This window comes from Lasioglossum baleicum, unplaced genomic scaffold (assembly GCF_051020765.1).
Source record: "Lasioglossum baleicum unplaced genomic scaffold, iyLasBale1 scaffold2026, whole genome shotgun sequence".
NCBI classification, from domain to species: Eukaryota; Metazoa; Arthropoda; class Insecta; order Hymenoptera; family Halictidae; genus Lasioglossum; species Lasioglossum baleicum.
In genome coordinates this window covers 10,920-26,152 of record NW_027471085.1, presented here as the reverse complement: position 1 = coordinate 26,152, position 15,233 = coordinate 10,920, and the positions used below count along the sequence as shown (strand labels likewise).

Here is a 15,233-nt window from a genome sequence, read left to right as displayed (position 1 = left end):
AATGAGTTGTCTAGTGATCGAAATAAGTGATAATCCGATGACGCGAGATCAGCGCTATTTGGTGGGTGTGACAGCTATTCCCAACCAATATCCATTAATTTTTGCCCACTGGCCAAAGACGTGTGCGGTCTAGCATTGTTCTGGTGAAAAATGATACCTTCACGATTGACCAATTCTGGTCGCCTTTCCTTCACCGCTGCATTCAATATGTCCAGTTGCCGACAGTAGACCTCTGAATTAATGGTTTGGTTCCTTGGAAGCCGCTCAAAATACACCGGACCTTTCTAATCCCACCAAATTGACAGCAAAGTTTTCATATGTTTGATATGTACCTTTGAAGTGGTTTGCGATGACTCATTAGGCGTACACCACTATCGCTTTCGATTGACATTGTTGTACACAATCCACTTTTCGTTTCCAGCGATGATTCGTTTTATAAATCGCAAGCGTTGATGCGCTTTGTCAGATGAATTTCTTTCAAATCGTGCGGAACCCAAATATCCAGCTTCTTAACGAGACTGACACGTTTTAAATGCTTCTCAATGGCTATATGTGAAACATTTAACTTCTCTGCAATCTCCCGTGTAGTTACGTGACGATCCGCTTTGATGATGGTTTTGATTTCATCCTCATTAAGCTCGACTGATCGACCTGAACGTATATCATCTTTAAATTTTTCAAAGAAATTTCGGCATTGCCTTTCTGTAAGGACTTCATAACCATACACATCACGTAACTTTTTGGCGGCTTGCACTGCGCTCTTTCCTTTGCGGAAATAATGAAGCAAAATATGGCGAAAATGTTCGTTTTTCCACACCATATTTATATTGAGGTAAAAAATAAAGCTTTAAGAAAATATCAACGCAAAGAACATGTAAAGCTAGGTCAGGATGACAACTAACATATATAAGAAGAAAAAGATCATAACATTTACGAATATCATAAAAATGGGAGTGAGAGACATCTATAACTGATATCGGCTATTACTTAGTTGCCAACCCAATATTATCGATTTCACAATAGAAAGTAAACTCAAAATGCAGAATAACAGTTCTCTGTTCAGTTCAATTACACTTGATTCAATCGATATCTTGATTGAGTTCCGTGACTGATAAATCATTGTCGCAACTAGTGTCTTCTGGAGATGTTTGCTTTTCAAAGATTGTAAACTGAATTTTCCGTTGTTAAGAAATATTTATAAGCTCGACAGTTTAAATATTATATTTAATTTAATTGAACATAGATTAAATATTTAAAATCGATATTTTAAGTTGTCCAGTATGTAAACTCTTCTTCGATCTCTAATGCATTTTAAAAATGATACAAGATATGATAAAATAAAACATATATGTGTAGAATAATAGAAAATTAAAAATTTTTTTTTAGATAAAACAATGTATATTTATCAATCAATGTGTATATATATTAGTAGCTTTCCTATTGACAGTTTTTACGATTTATATTCTATCTGTACGACCGACGCGACTTAAAAAAAAGAGGGAAAAAAAAAGCAAATATGCAACAAACTTTCGATGAAGAGTATTACGACATAGGGAATTCGGGTAATAATATAATCATACGTAATATAATCTTCCGGTTTCTCTTTTCCTTTTACATCTTTCTTTTTCCTTTACGCGAACAAAATTTGATCGATGCTCGATGAAAATCAGTAAGAAAACGATAATACGCATCAGGAGGAATTAACTTAATACGGGTAAAGTTTGCAATTAGATGTAACAAAGTGCTGAATATTCGATGCTCCAATGACGCTGACGCTTTGTCCGCGAAAGAGCAACTTAGAATGAACATAGGAACAAAAACGAAAGTTAATTACGTAACTCTATACCTGTCGGGGTAATGAACTTCAAAGGAAGAAGTAGCGAAACGACGAAGAAAATTTAGAATGTAATTTCAAAGTTAACAAATTCGACGTTTCTTCGCATAACCCGTGCATCTTTAGATACTATCAATGAGCTATTATTATTGTTATTCTCATTATTCTTATTCGTATTCTTATTATCAATTATCATCATCGTTATCATCGTCATTGCCGCCATTATTATTGTTATTTACTACTACTACTACTACTGTTACGGGTAATCGCGAGCTGATCGGTAAGAAAGTTTTCTTCGAGCGAAGGATTAAAGGAGGAAAAAAAAAAGAATTTAACGATTTCAGCAAGCTCAACGTGTAAATTTTACACGAAAAACAAAAACGTATTACGTATTACGTGTTTAGAGTAATCAGAATTAATCCCGTATAATTACATCGATCGCAAACGCATCGCGTCTTCACCTTGTCCTCGATTTGAATTTCCATTCTTCGCGTTACGATTGATCGTTCGTAACTCGTTCGACCAGAATTTCAGGATTTTTTCCTTCCTCCTCTCTTTCTTCTACGTTTGCTTTTTTTTATTCAGAAAGACGTGACCCGTAACTTTGCAACTCAACAGCGAGCGAGACAATAGGCGAGCAATGTAATTATACCGTATCGCTATATTTATTACAATTACGATAATTATGGTGGTAAGTATTAATGTTAAAAACGCTACGGACGTCGTAAAACAATCGAAAAGAAGCTTCTCTTATTATTAAGGCTCCGAGTTAAGAGTATTCGACGTATAAGAGAATAACGCGTAATCGACACAACGAATATTGCGTAGAGTCCGAGTTTGCCGATCAAGGAACGATTCGATTCGATCCGCGTAGAGGGAAAATTATATTTCACGATGAGACGAAAATATCGCTTTATCCAAACTCGGTGAATTTTCTTGGTCTGACGAAGGCGAGAAACCGAAGGCGCGAAGCAGAAGAGAAAAGGGAAAAGATTTTTGGAAAAATTGGCCGAGATTGGCTGGCGACGAATCAATGAAAAAGTGATGATCATTGGCTACCTATTGTTACATATGTTTTATACGCGTTGTCATCTGCCTTCAATGATCAAGCAGTCGTTTAGATGATAGGATACGTTGATAAATAAATTAATTAATGTCGTTAATGTTTAATACTCCGCGGACCAAAACACGTAGTCCTAAATCTTTATCGCCGTATAATTAGATGCACTTGTGCAATGCCTCCTACGCGAACGCATAGTAGAGAGTGAAATTCACCTTTCGTTTCACACCGACCTCTCTATCCTTCACCAACTATACGCAATTTATACGTGTCTATATATACACGCGTAATAATCAAAGAAAAAGGCAACGATCGTCGAATCTATATTACTATCGAAATTACCATGTTCGCATATTTCTTAATTTACCACCAACCTTCATAATCTAACGGATTAGCGCTCTCAATTCTATTTAACGTAAAATATCGTTACCTTAAACGACCAGTAATTAACCGAGTCGCTCTTCTGCGAGAAGCGTATTTATTTTTTCATACTCTACTTGTTATATATATATATATATATATATATATATATATATATATATATATATAAATAACCAAGACTCGTGAAAATCCTGTTAGAGGAAAATCGCAAAACGAAGGGTGAATGATTGTCGAGTAAGCATACGTTTCGAGCTTTGTTGTCGTCGTCGTTCTCGTCGTCGTCGACCTCCACATCGTCCTCGTCATCGTCATCGTCGTTGTCGTCATCATCGTCGTCATCGTCGTCGCCATCGTCGTCGCCTACGTCGATTAATTTCTCGAGAGGAATTCTCCAAAATAACAGCGATACGTTGCTGGCGAATAATTTCGACGGTTTCATCTTTTATAGAGGTTTAGGCAGCTTTCACTGATGCGTTCTGGCTGATTTTTAATATAACGCTGTTATTATATCGGCGAAAGTCTATCTAATAGATTCGTTTTAATCCGCATCCTCTTAAATGATAACGTAAACGTTTTACAACGCGACTCGCCGGATCGAAGCAGAAGGATCCACTGAGAGAATTGTTAATCGCAGCAGAGATAGAAATCACTTTCCTAGCCAACGACGAACTGGAAGATCGTAATGTAGAACATCGAACAAACGAGAGAAATTATAGCGCGGAAGAAACGCTTTTGTTAGAAGCAAAAGAAAACACCGGTGCGAGCCATAAAGAGTTAAATAGTTCAAGGTATCTCCGTTCTATGTTTTACATCGAAACTTTTTTAGGCTAATCGCTGTCGAGGGACAATTCGTCTAAACCATGCGAATTCGTAGATATTTCGCGAAATATGCGAGGCGAAAGAGGCGAAAGAGGAAGCCACTTCGTTTGTTGTTTGAAAAATTATTCAATTCCATTCGATCCTTAGCGAGTAATTCTATCATTGTAAGATTATGTTTTGATCGATAATATCTTCGATAGATCGTCGACGACGTATTAGAAAACCAAAGATACTTCTTTGGTTGCGTGAAAAACGAAACAAGGTTCATCGATATTTCATTTTTCATGATACTCGCGAGCATTTTACCAGTTTGTAACGCCTGGTTCAATTGCCAATATCAACGGAAATAACGACGGAAATAAAACCGTGTTAGACGAGCCTTATAAATGTTACTATATTACCGATCGATAAGTTCGGGCATTATGTGCAATTTCGAAAAAAGAAAAAGAACAAAGATTCTCTGAGAATAGGATTAATTATCGCATCGGTGATCCGATATAATGTTCATCGTTATTGTCTATCGACGCGTTATTATTTATCATTGCGAACTCAACTATTCTATGAATGTCGTTATATCGTTAAGTTTACCGTCCTTTCTCTTCTATTTTATTCATCGCAACGGAAATTTTATTACGAACCGTTATCGATAGTATCATCGTTGCCATCGCGTAATTATATATTACAATTGATGTTGTTTACCGGTGTGATCGTTATTTGTAATTATCGCAGTTACATATTATGCGCGTTTAACTTCAAAAGGATTCACGTGCAATGATAGGGGAGAGGTGAATGCTAGATACAGAAAATAAACAAAATGCTTTGTTATTTACAAGATGCGGAGTGAATGCACGACTATTTTTGCAATATTTCACGCAAATTAGAGGATTAGAGGAGGAAAGAAATACATAATGTATAGTTGTAATCAACTTTTATCAAACACGCAAGCATTAAACGTTCGAAAGCATTAACATGCGTCATGATATACGCGTAGAAACACATGACACGCATATGTACATGCAGATTAACACTCGCATTCGTTAAAAATTTTTATTATTTACTATTTTTAATTTAAATTTAATTCGTGAATTGCATAATGAATATCGTCCGTAGAAACGTTCAATAAAATCTTTTGATGTATATCGTTTATCGAGTGTTCACATATTAATAATCTATTAGCACCCAATCTTCCACAAATAGCAAGTATTTCTGTTACTGTAGGTACGTCAATGCCTGTATGTAAATGGAAACAAAATTAGAATTTGCTTTTAAATATGGTTTGGTATATTACATTAAGCAAACAAACGTACCATCGAAAGAACATAGCGATTCAAGCTGTTTGTACGCATCCTTAAAATATACTTCCTCAATCGAAATTCACGTAACTTCGGCAGACATTGCTTGTAAAAATATTTGCTCCATCTTTGAGCAGTGTTTTATGGCCTGCACTTTTGCAGATGCGATCATTTCAGATATAGCTTCTGTTACATCCTGAAGGGATATTGTTTCGGCATTTTGTGATTCTGCAATTTCCATAGCACGACGACATATGTCCAATGCTCGTCTAGCATCTCCAGATACAGCAGAAACTTTTCTAGAATAAAACATTCGTTTGTAAATAAATTTAACATATGATAATAATTTATATTGTGCATTGTAATAAGTATTACAATACCGTGCAACAAGCTGTACAGCTTCATTTCTAAATCCATAAAAATCCTTCAGTCTAGACATTACTATTTCTTCAAGTTGTTTATGATTATAAGGCTGGAAAGTTAATCGTGTTAAACCTAATCGCGATGTAACACGACCCATCAAAACTCTTTCAGGTAGATCCATAGTATTAGCTATAGAAATAACAACTAACTGTGCAGTTGACTTCGTTGGCCAATCTAATAAATTGTACACAACATCTTGACGTTTTGTACACAAGAAGTCAAGCTACAACAATAATATATGTTAACACTAAAAGAGGACAATGTCTATAAATATTGTGAGATATTGAATAGAAGTCATACTTCATCTATAAGAAGTAATGTCATTTTAGAAGTAGTACTGTGAAATCTTTTTTCAAGAATATGATACGATTGCTCCCAAGTTGCTGTTTTACCATCCAACTGTTTTAAAATTTGCACATAAGCTTGTCTCGGCTTGGTTAGTTTCATACCATTAATTGCAGCATAATTAAAATCATCTAATTGTCCTTTAATTATCAACTTTTGTAAGCACCTAATAGCTTCATTTACAGTTGCAGTTTTACCTGTCCCTGGTACTCCACTTATGTATATACATCTACAAATTGTTTTTAATTTAGTGATCTAAGTTTTTTCTCAGATAATTTTTTCAACATACCCTCCGCTTTTGTCTTCCAACTTCCCTCTAAGAAATGTAAAGATATTATTAAATTTTTCTTCTCTACAAGGCAGTGATTTTGGAACAGCACTGACATGCAATCTAAATTTAGCTTCCTGTAATGGAGTAGTTGGTTTCAACAGAGCATTATTTCGTTTTACTAATGATGGTGTTAAATTACTATGTTTTATTTTTATTTTATGAGACTTAGGAATGCTCAAATGAGTTTTTTCTAAACGTGAAACTATGTTTCTCTCTACATTATTTTTTATTCGTGGTGTTTTCTTGGGAGTTGAAACTTTAACACTTTTGCATTTGTCAGATAAAAATTCATTTTCTGTATCACTGTTCTTCTTATTGTCAAATTGAATACCTGTCTGTGTATTTTTTGAAATTATCCTCTTTTGCTTATTTGATCTGGTAGGAGTACACTTTTTAATTGGTGATGGAATTTTAATCCATTTATAGATATCAATCAAATATTCATCTTCACTATTCCTGTTATTGCCATTAACATAATGAATATTCTCTTGTGTAGTCTCATAATTCATTCTTTTTGTTTATTTGATTTTACAGGTGTATTATTTATAGGTACTGATATCGTTGAATCTTGTTTTTGAGTTATCTTTTGTATTTTGGAGCTATGATCCAATCCATCGTTTCTACTCTTAGATTTTTTTAATGATTTTGCTTTCAATATTGCACTATCTGTATCACTATCATTTTCTTCATCTTTTGTAGGAGGAATATGATTTCGTTTATTATTGTTTATATTTAAATGTACAGGGTTAACTCCTGAATTATTTTTGCTAGTCAAACTATTAGAAGTTTCATTGTGTGGTTGCTTCTCTGGTTTCTTTCTGTTTTCGAGATTAGATACAATAGAATTGACAAGTAATTTACCCTCATTATAATTAATACCTTCTTTACTCCTTAAAGATGGAGAATTTATTATTGGAGCACTGTTTGAAAAATTTAAGGTATCACAATGATAAAAAGAAGGTCTTAAAGGTGGCCTCCAGGTTCTATTACTTCTCAATAATCCATTTTTAATTTGTTTCTCACTATTATTAGATTTAGCAGTTGTAAAATTATTTTTGCTCTCTGTACAACATTCTTCATTTTCCATTTCTGAATAACTTTTCTTCTTTTGTCTGTAAAATCGTTTCTGAGATTTAAGTATAGATTTTTCATATTCGGAGTCTGAATCAATCTTGTATAAGCTTTGTTCTATAGACCTTCTAAGTTTAATTCTAAGAGAAGTTTTTTCGTTCTGTAAATTATTAGTTTTTTCTAATGCATTATTATAACTTTGAAGTACATTTTCTGTATCTGAAGATAGACCTGCAAAATCCTTTACTATATTCTGTACTTTCGAAATTCTTTTGTTTCTCGGTGTAGTTGTCATAATATTATCATAACTAGAATTTGATTCTGTATCAAGGATTGTTTTTATTTCATGCTCCGTACATTTATTTAATCTTTTAGTCATTTTAATTTTTCACTTCGACCATTTAATCTTCTTAAAAATTGTAGTTCACCAATCGCAACGTTTCACTTACTTAATTGTATATGAAATATTCGAACAATAAAATTCTTGTTATATTTCACTTCTTTCATGCTTTTTCATAAAATTTCAAAAGAATCATTCACTAGTATAAAGGACATAAGCATTTTACAAAATACTTTTAAAAACATATATATATATATATACACCTCCAATTCACTTTCTCCATATGTGATCATAAATAACGTAGTTCATAGAATTGACTTCGTATAGTAGATGTGTTTAAACTTTAATGCAATCTAGTGTCAATTGTAAGATTTATAATTGGAATGCGTTCATTTTAATTAAATAATTAAATTATGTGTACTGTTAAATATTCAGACAGCAAAAGTTAGTAATGGAGCTATTGAATTGAACTTGGTAAGATATATTTAAATGAACTCATCAAAATATTTTAGTAATTAGTACATATATTATTATTTCTTATTTCTATAGCCTGTCATCATATACATAGTAGATTCCAAACCAAAATTGACAGCTAGTACAGTTTGTGGTGTTGAACTAGAATCAAAATCTTGTCCTTTAAAGAATCCTGAATTTAATTGGAATATTGATATCAATAGTAATTTGAATATAATAATTATTGAAAATGTAACACGGGAACAAATGAAAATTTTACAAATAACAGATTTTCATTAAGTAATTTATTTTTTTTTTATTTATAAAATTTAAATAATTACTAATTATACACTTAATTCGAATTTATCAAATTTTATTTAAGAAATATATAATCGTAAAATTTGTTTTCTTTTTTATTTTAATATTAATATAAATTAGCAAGTATGCTGTACAATTTTATAATTATATAGTCATTTATTTATATACATATTATTTCTAATTATATATCTGAATTCTAGGATGTAGATGCCATATATTTTACTGGTGATATAATAGACCATGACGTATGGGAAACTTCAAAAGAAGGAAACATAGAAAGTCTTATAAAAATTTATAATTATCATTAACAATGTTTTTAATGATACTGTAATATATCCAATACTTGGAAATCATGAACCAAATCCTTTAAATCAGTAAGTTTAATATATTATATACAATTTTCTTGCAACATATAAAAACTATTTTATAATAATGATATAAGTATCTCTATTAGTTGATTTAATAAATGATTCTTTATAAAAATTATATAAATACTTAAAAAATCAATATTTAATAAAAGTAATGATTACTATTTTTGACAAATTTTGAAGTATTTTAACCATTTGTTAGTTATCATTCCAATAAATTTTTATGATTTTATTTCTAATTTATACAAAACAATTTAAACCCTTTATCTTTTTCTCAATTTAGAAAATTAATTTACATATCAATTATAAATAAGATGTTATTTTATAGTTTCTTTTTAGTTGAATCCTTATGTGCAAATATTTGAAAAAGTTTTATTACATTTCATAAATTTATTCCTACATGTTACTGGATTGATTTATAAATTTGCAAACAAGTATCATGAAATTGATATTACAAAAATATTTCTGAGTGTTTCGATATACCAACTAATGTTGATTTATTGATAATTTATAATTTTTTCTAATTATGTATAGATTTGCACCAAAAAGTATAACACAAAATAATTTAACAACAAATTGGCTTTATAAATTGATGGCAGATTTATGGATTGAATATGGTTGGTTACCAAAATCTACACGTTCTGCTATACTTCAAGGAGGATATTATACTGTTAATCCAAAAAAAAAAAATTTAGAATCATAGCTTTAAATACTAATCTTTGTTACTGTTACAATTGGTAAGTGAAATGAATACAAATAAGATATTGTAATATTGTTATTTACTGTTTTTCGGATTTCTTCGAATTATTCTTTCTATTTAAGGTGACTTTGGTATAGTCCAAAAGATCCTGATAATCAACTACTATGGCTTATAAATACTCTTTCTGAAGCAGAGAAAAATAATGAATTTGTACATATTTTATCCCACATACCTGCTAATACTAATAGCTGTTTAAAAACATGGAAACGAGAATATTTACGAATAATCAATAGATTCTCACATTTAATTAAAGCTGAATTTAATGAACATACTCATAACGATGAAATAGAAATATTTTATAATTCTGATAATGAAGCAAGAAATGTGGCCTGGAATGATGGCAGTTTAACAGCTTATTCAAAACCGAATCCAAATTATAAAATATATACAGTAAATTGTAATAATTACATCAGTTATTTTGTTTTCTTTTCTTCTTATAATATAATAAACAGTAAGCTAAATTAAAGAAATATAAGACTGACTGCAAACTTATTTTTATTTTATATAAAATACTAAAATATGAAATAATATATTAAATATTTTATTTAATATAAAAATAATAATAAAAATATCTAAAAATATTTTTTTATAGGAAGTAACTGATTACCAAAATTGGATGTATGATCTTAATCTTGCTAGTAAGAATATCAGTATAAGACCAACCTGGTATAAATAATATTCTTTTAAAGCAGAATATGGTCTGTCACATTTGTCTGTCAAATCTTTAAGCAAATGGTTGTCTTTAGCAGTAAAGAATGAGACATTATTAAACAAATATTACAAGTATGATAGAAGTGGAATAAAAGTTAAATTATTAAATATTCTGAAAATTATACAATATTTTATCTATGAGTTTAATAATTTATTTTTTATTGTAGGAACTTTTACATGAAAGCAGCACCTTCTTTAGAAGGCATTTGTGATTTAAATTGTAAGAAACAATATTTATGTAGTATAATAGTACATTCAGAATCCAAGTCATGTAATGATATTTTAGAAGGTTAAAGTTAACAAATTAAGCACAATTAAAATAAAGAGTATTTTGTTTTATAAATTGAATATATTTGTCATGTAAATTATATCTAGTTGAAATTTACAAATTCATTAGCAATACAAGCAAGCATCACTTGATATTTTATAAATCTACCCATTTCGCAATTGATCTGTGAAAGAGTTTTTCTGATGGAATTTTATCAAATACACTAATCCAAAAGCAAAAGAGTCAAATTATTATATATTTCATGATAAAACAAAAGTATTATCATGACCTGTTTTCTAACATAAATTAAGAGTTTCTCTAAATGTTCAGGATTATTACATTCATAAACAAAAAATCTCCTCCACAATGCACTAGCTAATAATTTGTCATCTGACATAATCCCTTCATCATAACCAATTATAGCAGCATTAAACTAATATGATAATTCCATTATTTGGTTCTTTTCAATTTTCCAGCAATTGGCTAATAAGAAGCAAGTGTAAATATTTTATGTAATGAAATGATTAGTAAAAATTAAATTAGAAATATAAAACTTCAGCATAAATTATCTAATTTTTTAAATACTTATACCAAGTAAATCCACTCTTATATCATGCCACATAGCCTCAATGATAATTTTGTAACTAGTTTACCTTTTTCACCTTCAGCCATAAAGGGTACCATGAGCATCCAAACATGTAATTCTGTGATTAGGAACCATGAATAAAATGTATCTGGCATATTATAACCTGGTAAATTAACATCTCAAATTAATTTAAACTTAACTACAAAACAATTATTCAATTACTATGTTTTATTAAGTTAATAAAAAATTAATACTAACAATATATCTTAAAAATTACTGAATAGTTAAGTCTGTCAGGAATATCATCATATAACATAAAGCCTAATGCACTTAATTGCTGAAATTCAAACAAATATTAGTAATCGTTTATGCAAACATTTAATTCAATTCATAAATTATAATTGATAATTGATTCAATCATAAAATTATACTACTTACATGTTTCTCTTTGTAAAGCTGAAATCTATGTGATAATTTTAATGATCATCTTTTCAATATTCCACTTTTGCTTGGTAATTTAATTACATTCTCAGGTCCATCTTTTATATGTGCATTTTTATAAAATTGACAAAATTGTAGTCATGCCACTATTATTAACAAACTTACATTCTGTAATATATTTTGATGTCAACAACAATGGTATCTTTTATACGAAAGGAGAATTTAATTAATCAGATATTAGAAATGTGCAGTAATAACTAAATTCAGATTTATTATTGCCACTGATTTAAGTAAAAATAAATAAATGTTATTAAAATCTATACAATTATAAATTTACATAAGATTATTAGTTATAAACGAAAATATCACGAAAACAAAAATAAGAAAAATAAACATTTTCTAAATTTATACATATAAAAAGGAGAAAGTTCTTAATAACCAAAATAAATATCTATGTACATATAACAAATTTTTATTATTTAATAACAATTTCTAGGTTACATTAAAATCTTTCTAATTTAAGTAAAGATATACTTTTTTAAAAGGTAACAGCCTTATAAAATGCATCATTCTGCAATATATATTTCAACCATTGAACAAGATATAAAAAAACATTTAATTTTGTACTCTTCAAATAACAATACAAATTATAATCCTCTTTTACTTTTCAAATATGGAGACATTTTTCTTGATAAGCTCAGTATAAAACGCGGTAAAGTTTCAAACTATATAATGACATTTTTTATAATTTTATTTTATAAAATTTATAAACGTAATATATATTAAAAACTATAAATAACTTGTTATATATAAATAAAAGTAAGAAATGATATTGAATAAAATATTCCTTATCTTCTATAGGTACTTACTTATCTCCATATCAATATAACTAAATTATTCATATCTTTCGAAATATTTCTCTATTCTTTAACTAATATATATCTTAAATTATTATTATTTAAAACTAAATATTTCTGTAAATGATATTTCAATGATTTCCATACATTTTCAATAAGATTAATATCAAAGATATAATGAATACATTTTTTTTTTTTTTTTTTTTTTTGAAAGACGAAATATTATTTATCAACTATTTATTAATTAAATATGACGTGAAACAATTCATTATCTTGTGCAAGATAGTAAGAATCTAAATTATCCAATTTTTTTGGCAACCACTTTTAAATTTTATTCTTAATGTACTTATGTACATATATAGTAAAGTGCAAATTTCCTAACCTATTTATAAATATCAAAATTATTTTTATCTAAGAAAATTACTTTTTCTTAAAAACTTAATATTTTAATAAATAAATAAAATTTTTTTCGTAATTATTGTTTCAGATTATGTTACAATGATAGGAATACCGTCAAATGAAATTATAGAACAAAGATTTGAATACTTTTATTTAAACAATAATTACCATTTGGATTCGTTTCCAAAATATTTGCAAAAATTGTTGGTAAAATTACATTGAATTTTATATATAAATAATAATATATTTAATTTTACAAACAGTCATTTACGCATGAGTTTTCACGTTTATTATATCCAAATTTTGAACTATGTAAAACATGGTGATTATAACAAACACAGCAACTGAACCTGACAAGTAAAATGTAAATTATACAAAAAAAGGATTGTAAAAATATATAAGAACTTCAAGATGTATTCGACAAAAACACCCTCTTTAAGAATTGATGAAGCTAATCCTAAATATAAAAATGGTTGTGGATTTTATGGAAATGCCGAATGGAAAGGTTATTGCAGTAAATGTCATCAAGAATATTTGCAAAAAACAAAAAAAAAAATATTTGCACAAACAGTGTGTAATGTTCATGGACAAGGATATGATTTGTACGTCTATTGATTTATTTATATTAATTTAATTATAATTTGAAAGAATTTTTAATTTTTAATAAATTATATGTTTTATGTAAATATAAAAATGTTATAAATAGTATCATTTTCTAAAACATTGTACTTTATTACGATGCTTCCATTGTAATACTAATAACTAACATAAATTTACTTTTCATTTAACACATTGACTATTAACTACGAATTACTTCATTCTTGGATATTTGATTTCGGAAGCCTACTGGGAAGTTTATATTATACTTAAGAATATTTTTGTTCTTGTTACCTTCAATGTGTTTTCTTGTACCATGTACAATCCATAGATTGAATATTATTTAAAATCTATAAAAAAAATGCTTCAAGTAACTTAATATTTTTGATTAGATTTATTGAATCTATTTTGTTAACACAATGTATAAAAGTAATTCAAAATTATATTATTTAGATATTTTTTTTATCAAGTTTATTCTGTTTTAATGTAAAGTAATATTTATTTTCCTTTAAAGGTTAACAGTTTAAATGTACAATATAGAATATTTCATTTATATAAAAAGAAACATTTTATATGATTATTTTTAATGTTATTATTTCTATATTTTAAGTAATATTATCAATATTTCAGTGTCTCTTCTAATAAAAGTGTACTGATGCATATCAAAGATATAAAGAAAAGAAAGTGCAAGAGAAAAAATATAAGTTATTAAATATATCTTTCCGTAAACCAGTTGCAAAAGTTACATTTATATAAATTTTGTATATATTTATTATGTATATGTTATTTAACATATTGTTAAAAATGTATTAAATTACTGTGCACAACATTATTATTTAAAAAATTGTGATTTTTATTATAGTACAAGGGAAGCAAGAATTACTTTATGAATTAACAAAAGATAATCCAGATCTTGAAAAAGTAAAAGCAGATAACCGTGACTTAATATCCATGATTGCCAAAACACCAGTATAAAGAGATATTAGGAAGTATATGCATTCATTTATAATTGAAATACATCAAAATAAAAATGTGAAAAGAATAGAAGAACTTTCAGAGATCACACAAAGTTTTTATCAAGTATTTGCTAAACGTTTTAAAATTAGTATTAAATGTGCAGGTATTTTGAAATTAATTCTAATTATATTGATTTAATAAAATTGTTTGTAAGATGAATATCTAAACTTTATCATTTTAGATATAGCACCAGAAGTTAAAGAAAAATTATTAGATTATGTTGCAGGATATGCAATAACTTTACAGAATTCTTTTTTGTCCACCTTTCAGTGGACGAAGAAGTGACGAAGAAAAAGATTTAGCAATACAGAAAAGGTATGTTTTACTTATAAATTAATGATATACAGAACTGTTATAATTGAAAAAAGTCGAACTTTAATTTAAAAACATTACAGATACAAAAGGACTATCTATTATATAAACAATATAATACAATTTTTAAATTACAAGATAAAATGTTTGTTTGAAGTTAGAAATATATACTTATATTAATTTTATATATGAAAATATATGAAAAAATTCGTTTTTACATGAAAATTTTGTATAGATTTTGTAGTAACAT

The 15,233-nt window shown here is 28.2% G+C and overlaps 1 protein-coding gene and 2 pseudogenes across 1 annotated transcript; 1 reads left to right on the top strand and 2 right to left on the bottom strand.

Annotated features, from left to right (window-relative positions):
• Window positions 1–5,157: 5,157 nt before the first annotated feature.
• LOC143221177 (origin recognition complex subunit 1-like) lies at window positions 5,158–7,935 on the bottom strand. The gene is given in 6 exon segments (XM_076446680.1): window positions 5,158–5,324; window positions 5,402–5,685; window positions 5,767–6,032; window positions 6,110–6,383; window positions 6,444–6,979; window positions 6,982–7,935. Coding segments are annotated over 6 exon segments (2,481 nt in total).
• Window positions 7,936–8,309: 374 nt separating this feature from the next.
• LOC143221178 (sphingomyelin phosphodiesterase 1-like) lies at window positions 8,310–10,800 on the top strand (annotated as a pseudogene).
• Window positions 10,801–10,930: 130 nt separating this feature from the next.
• Window positions 10,931–12,371, bottom strand: LOC143221180 (ubiquinol-cytochrome-c reductase complex assembly factor 1-like; annotated as a pseudogene).
• Window positions 12,372–15,233: the final 2,862 nt, after the last annotated feature.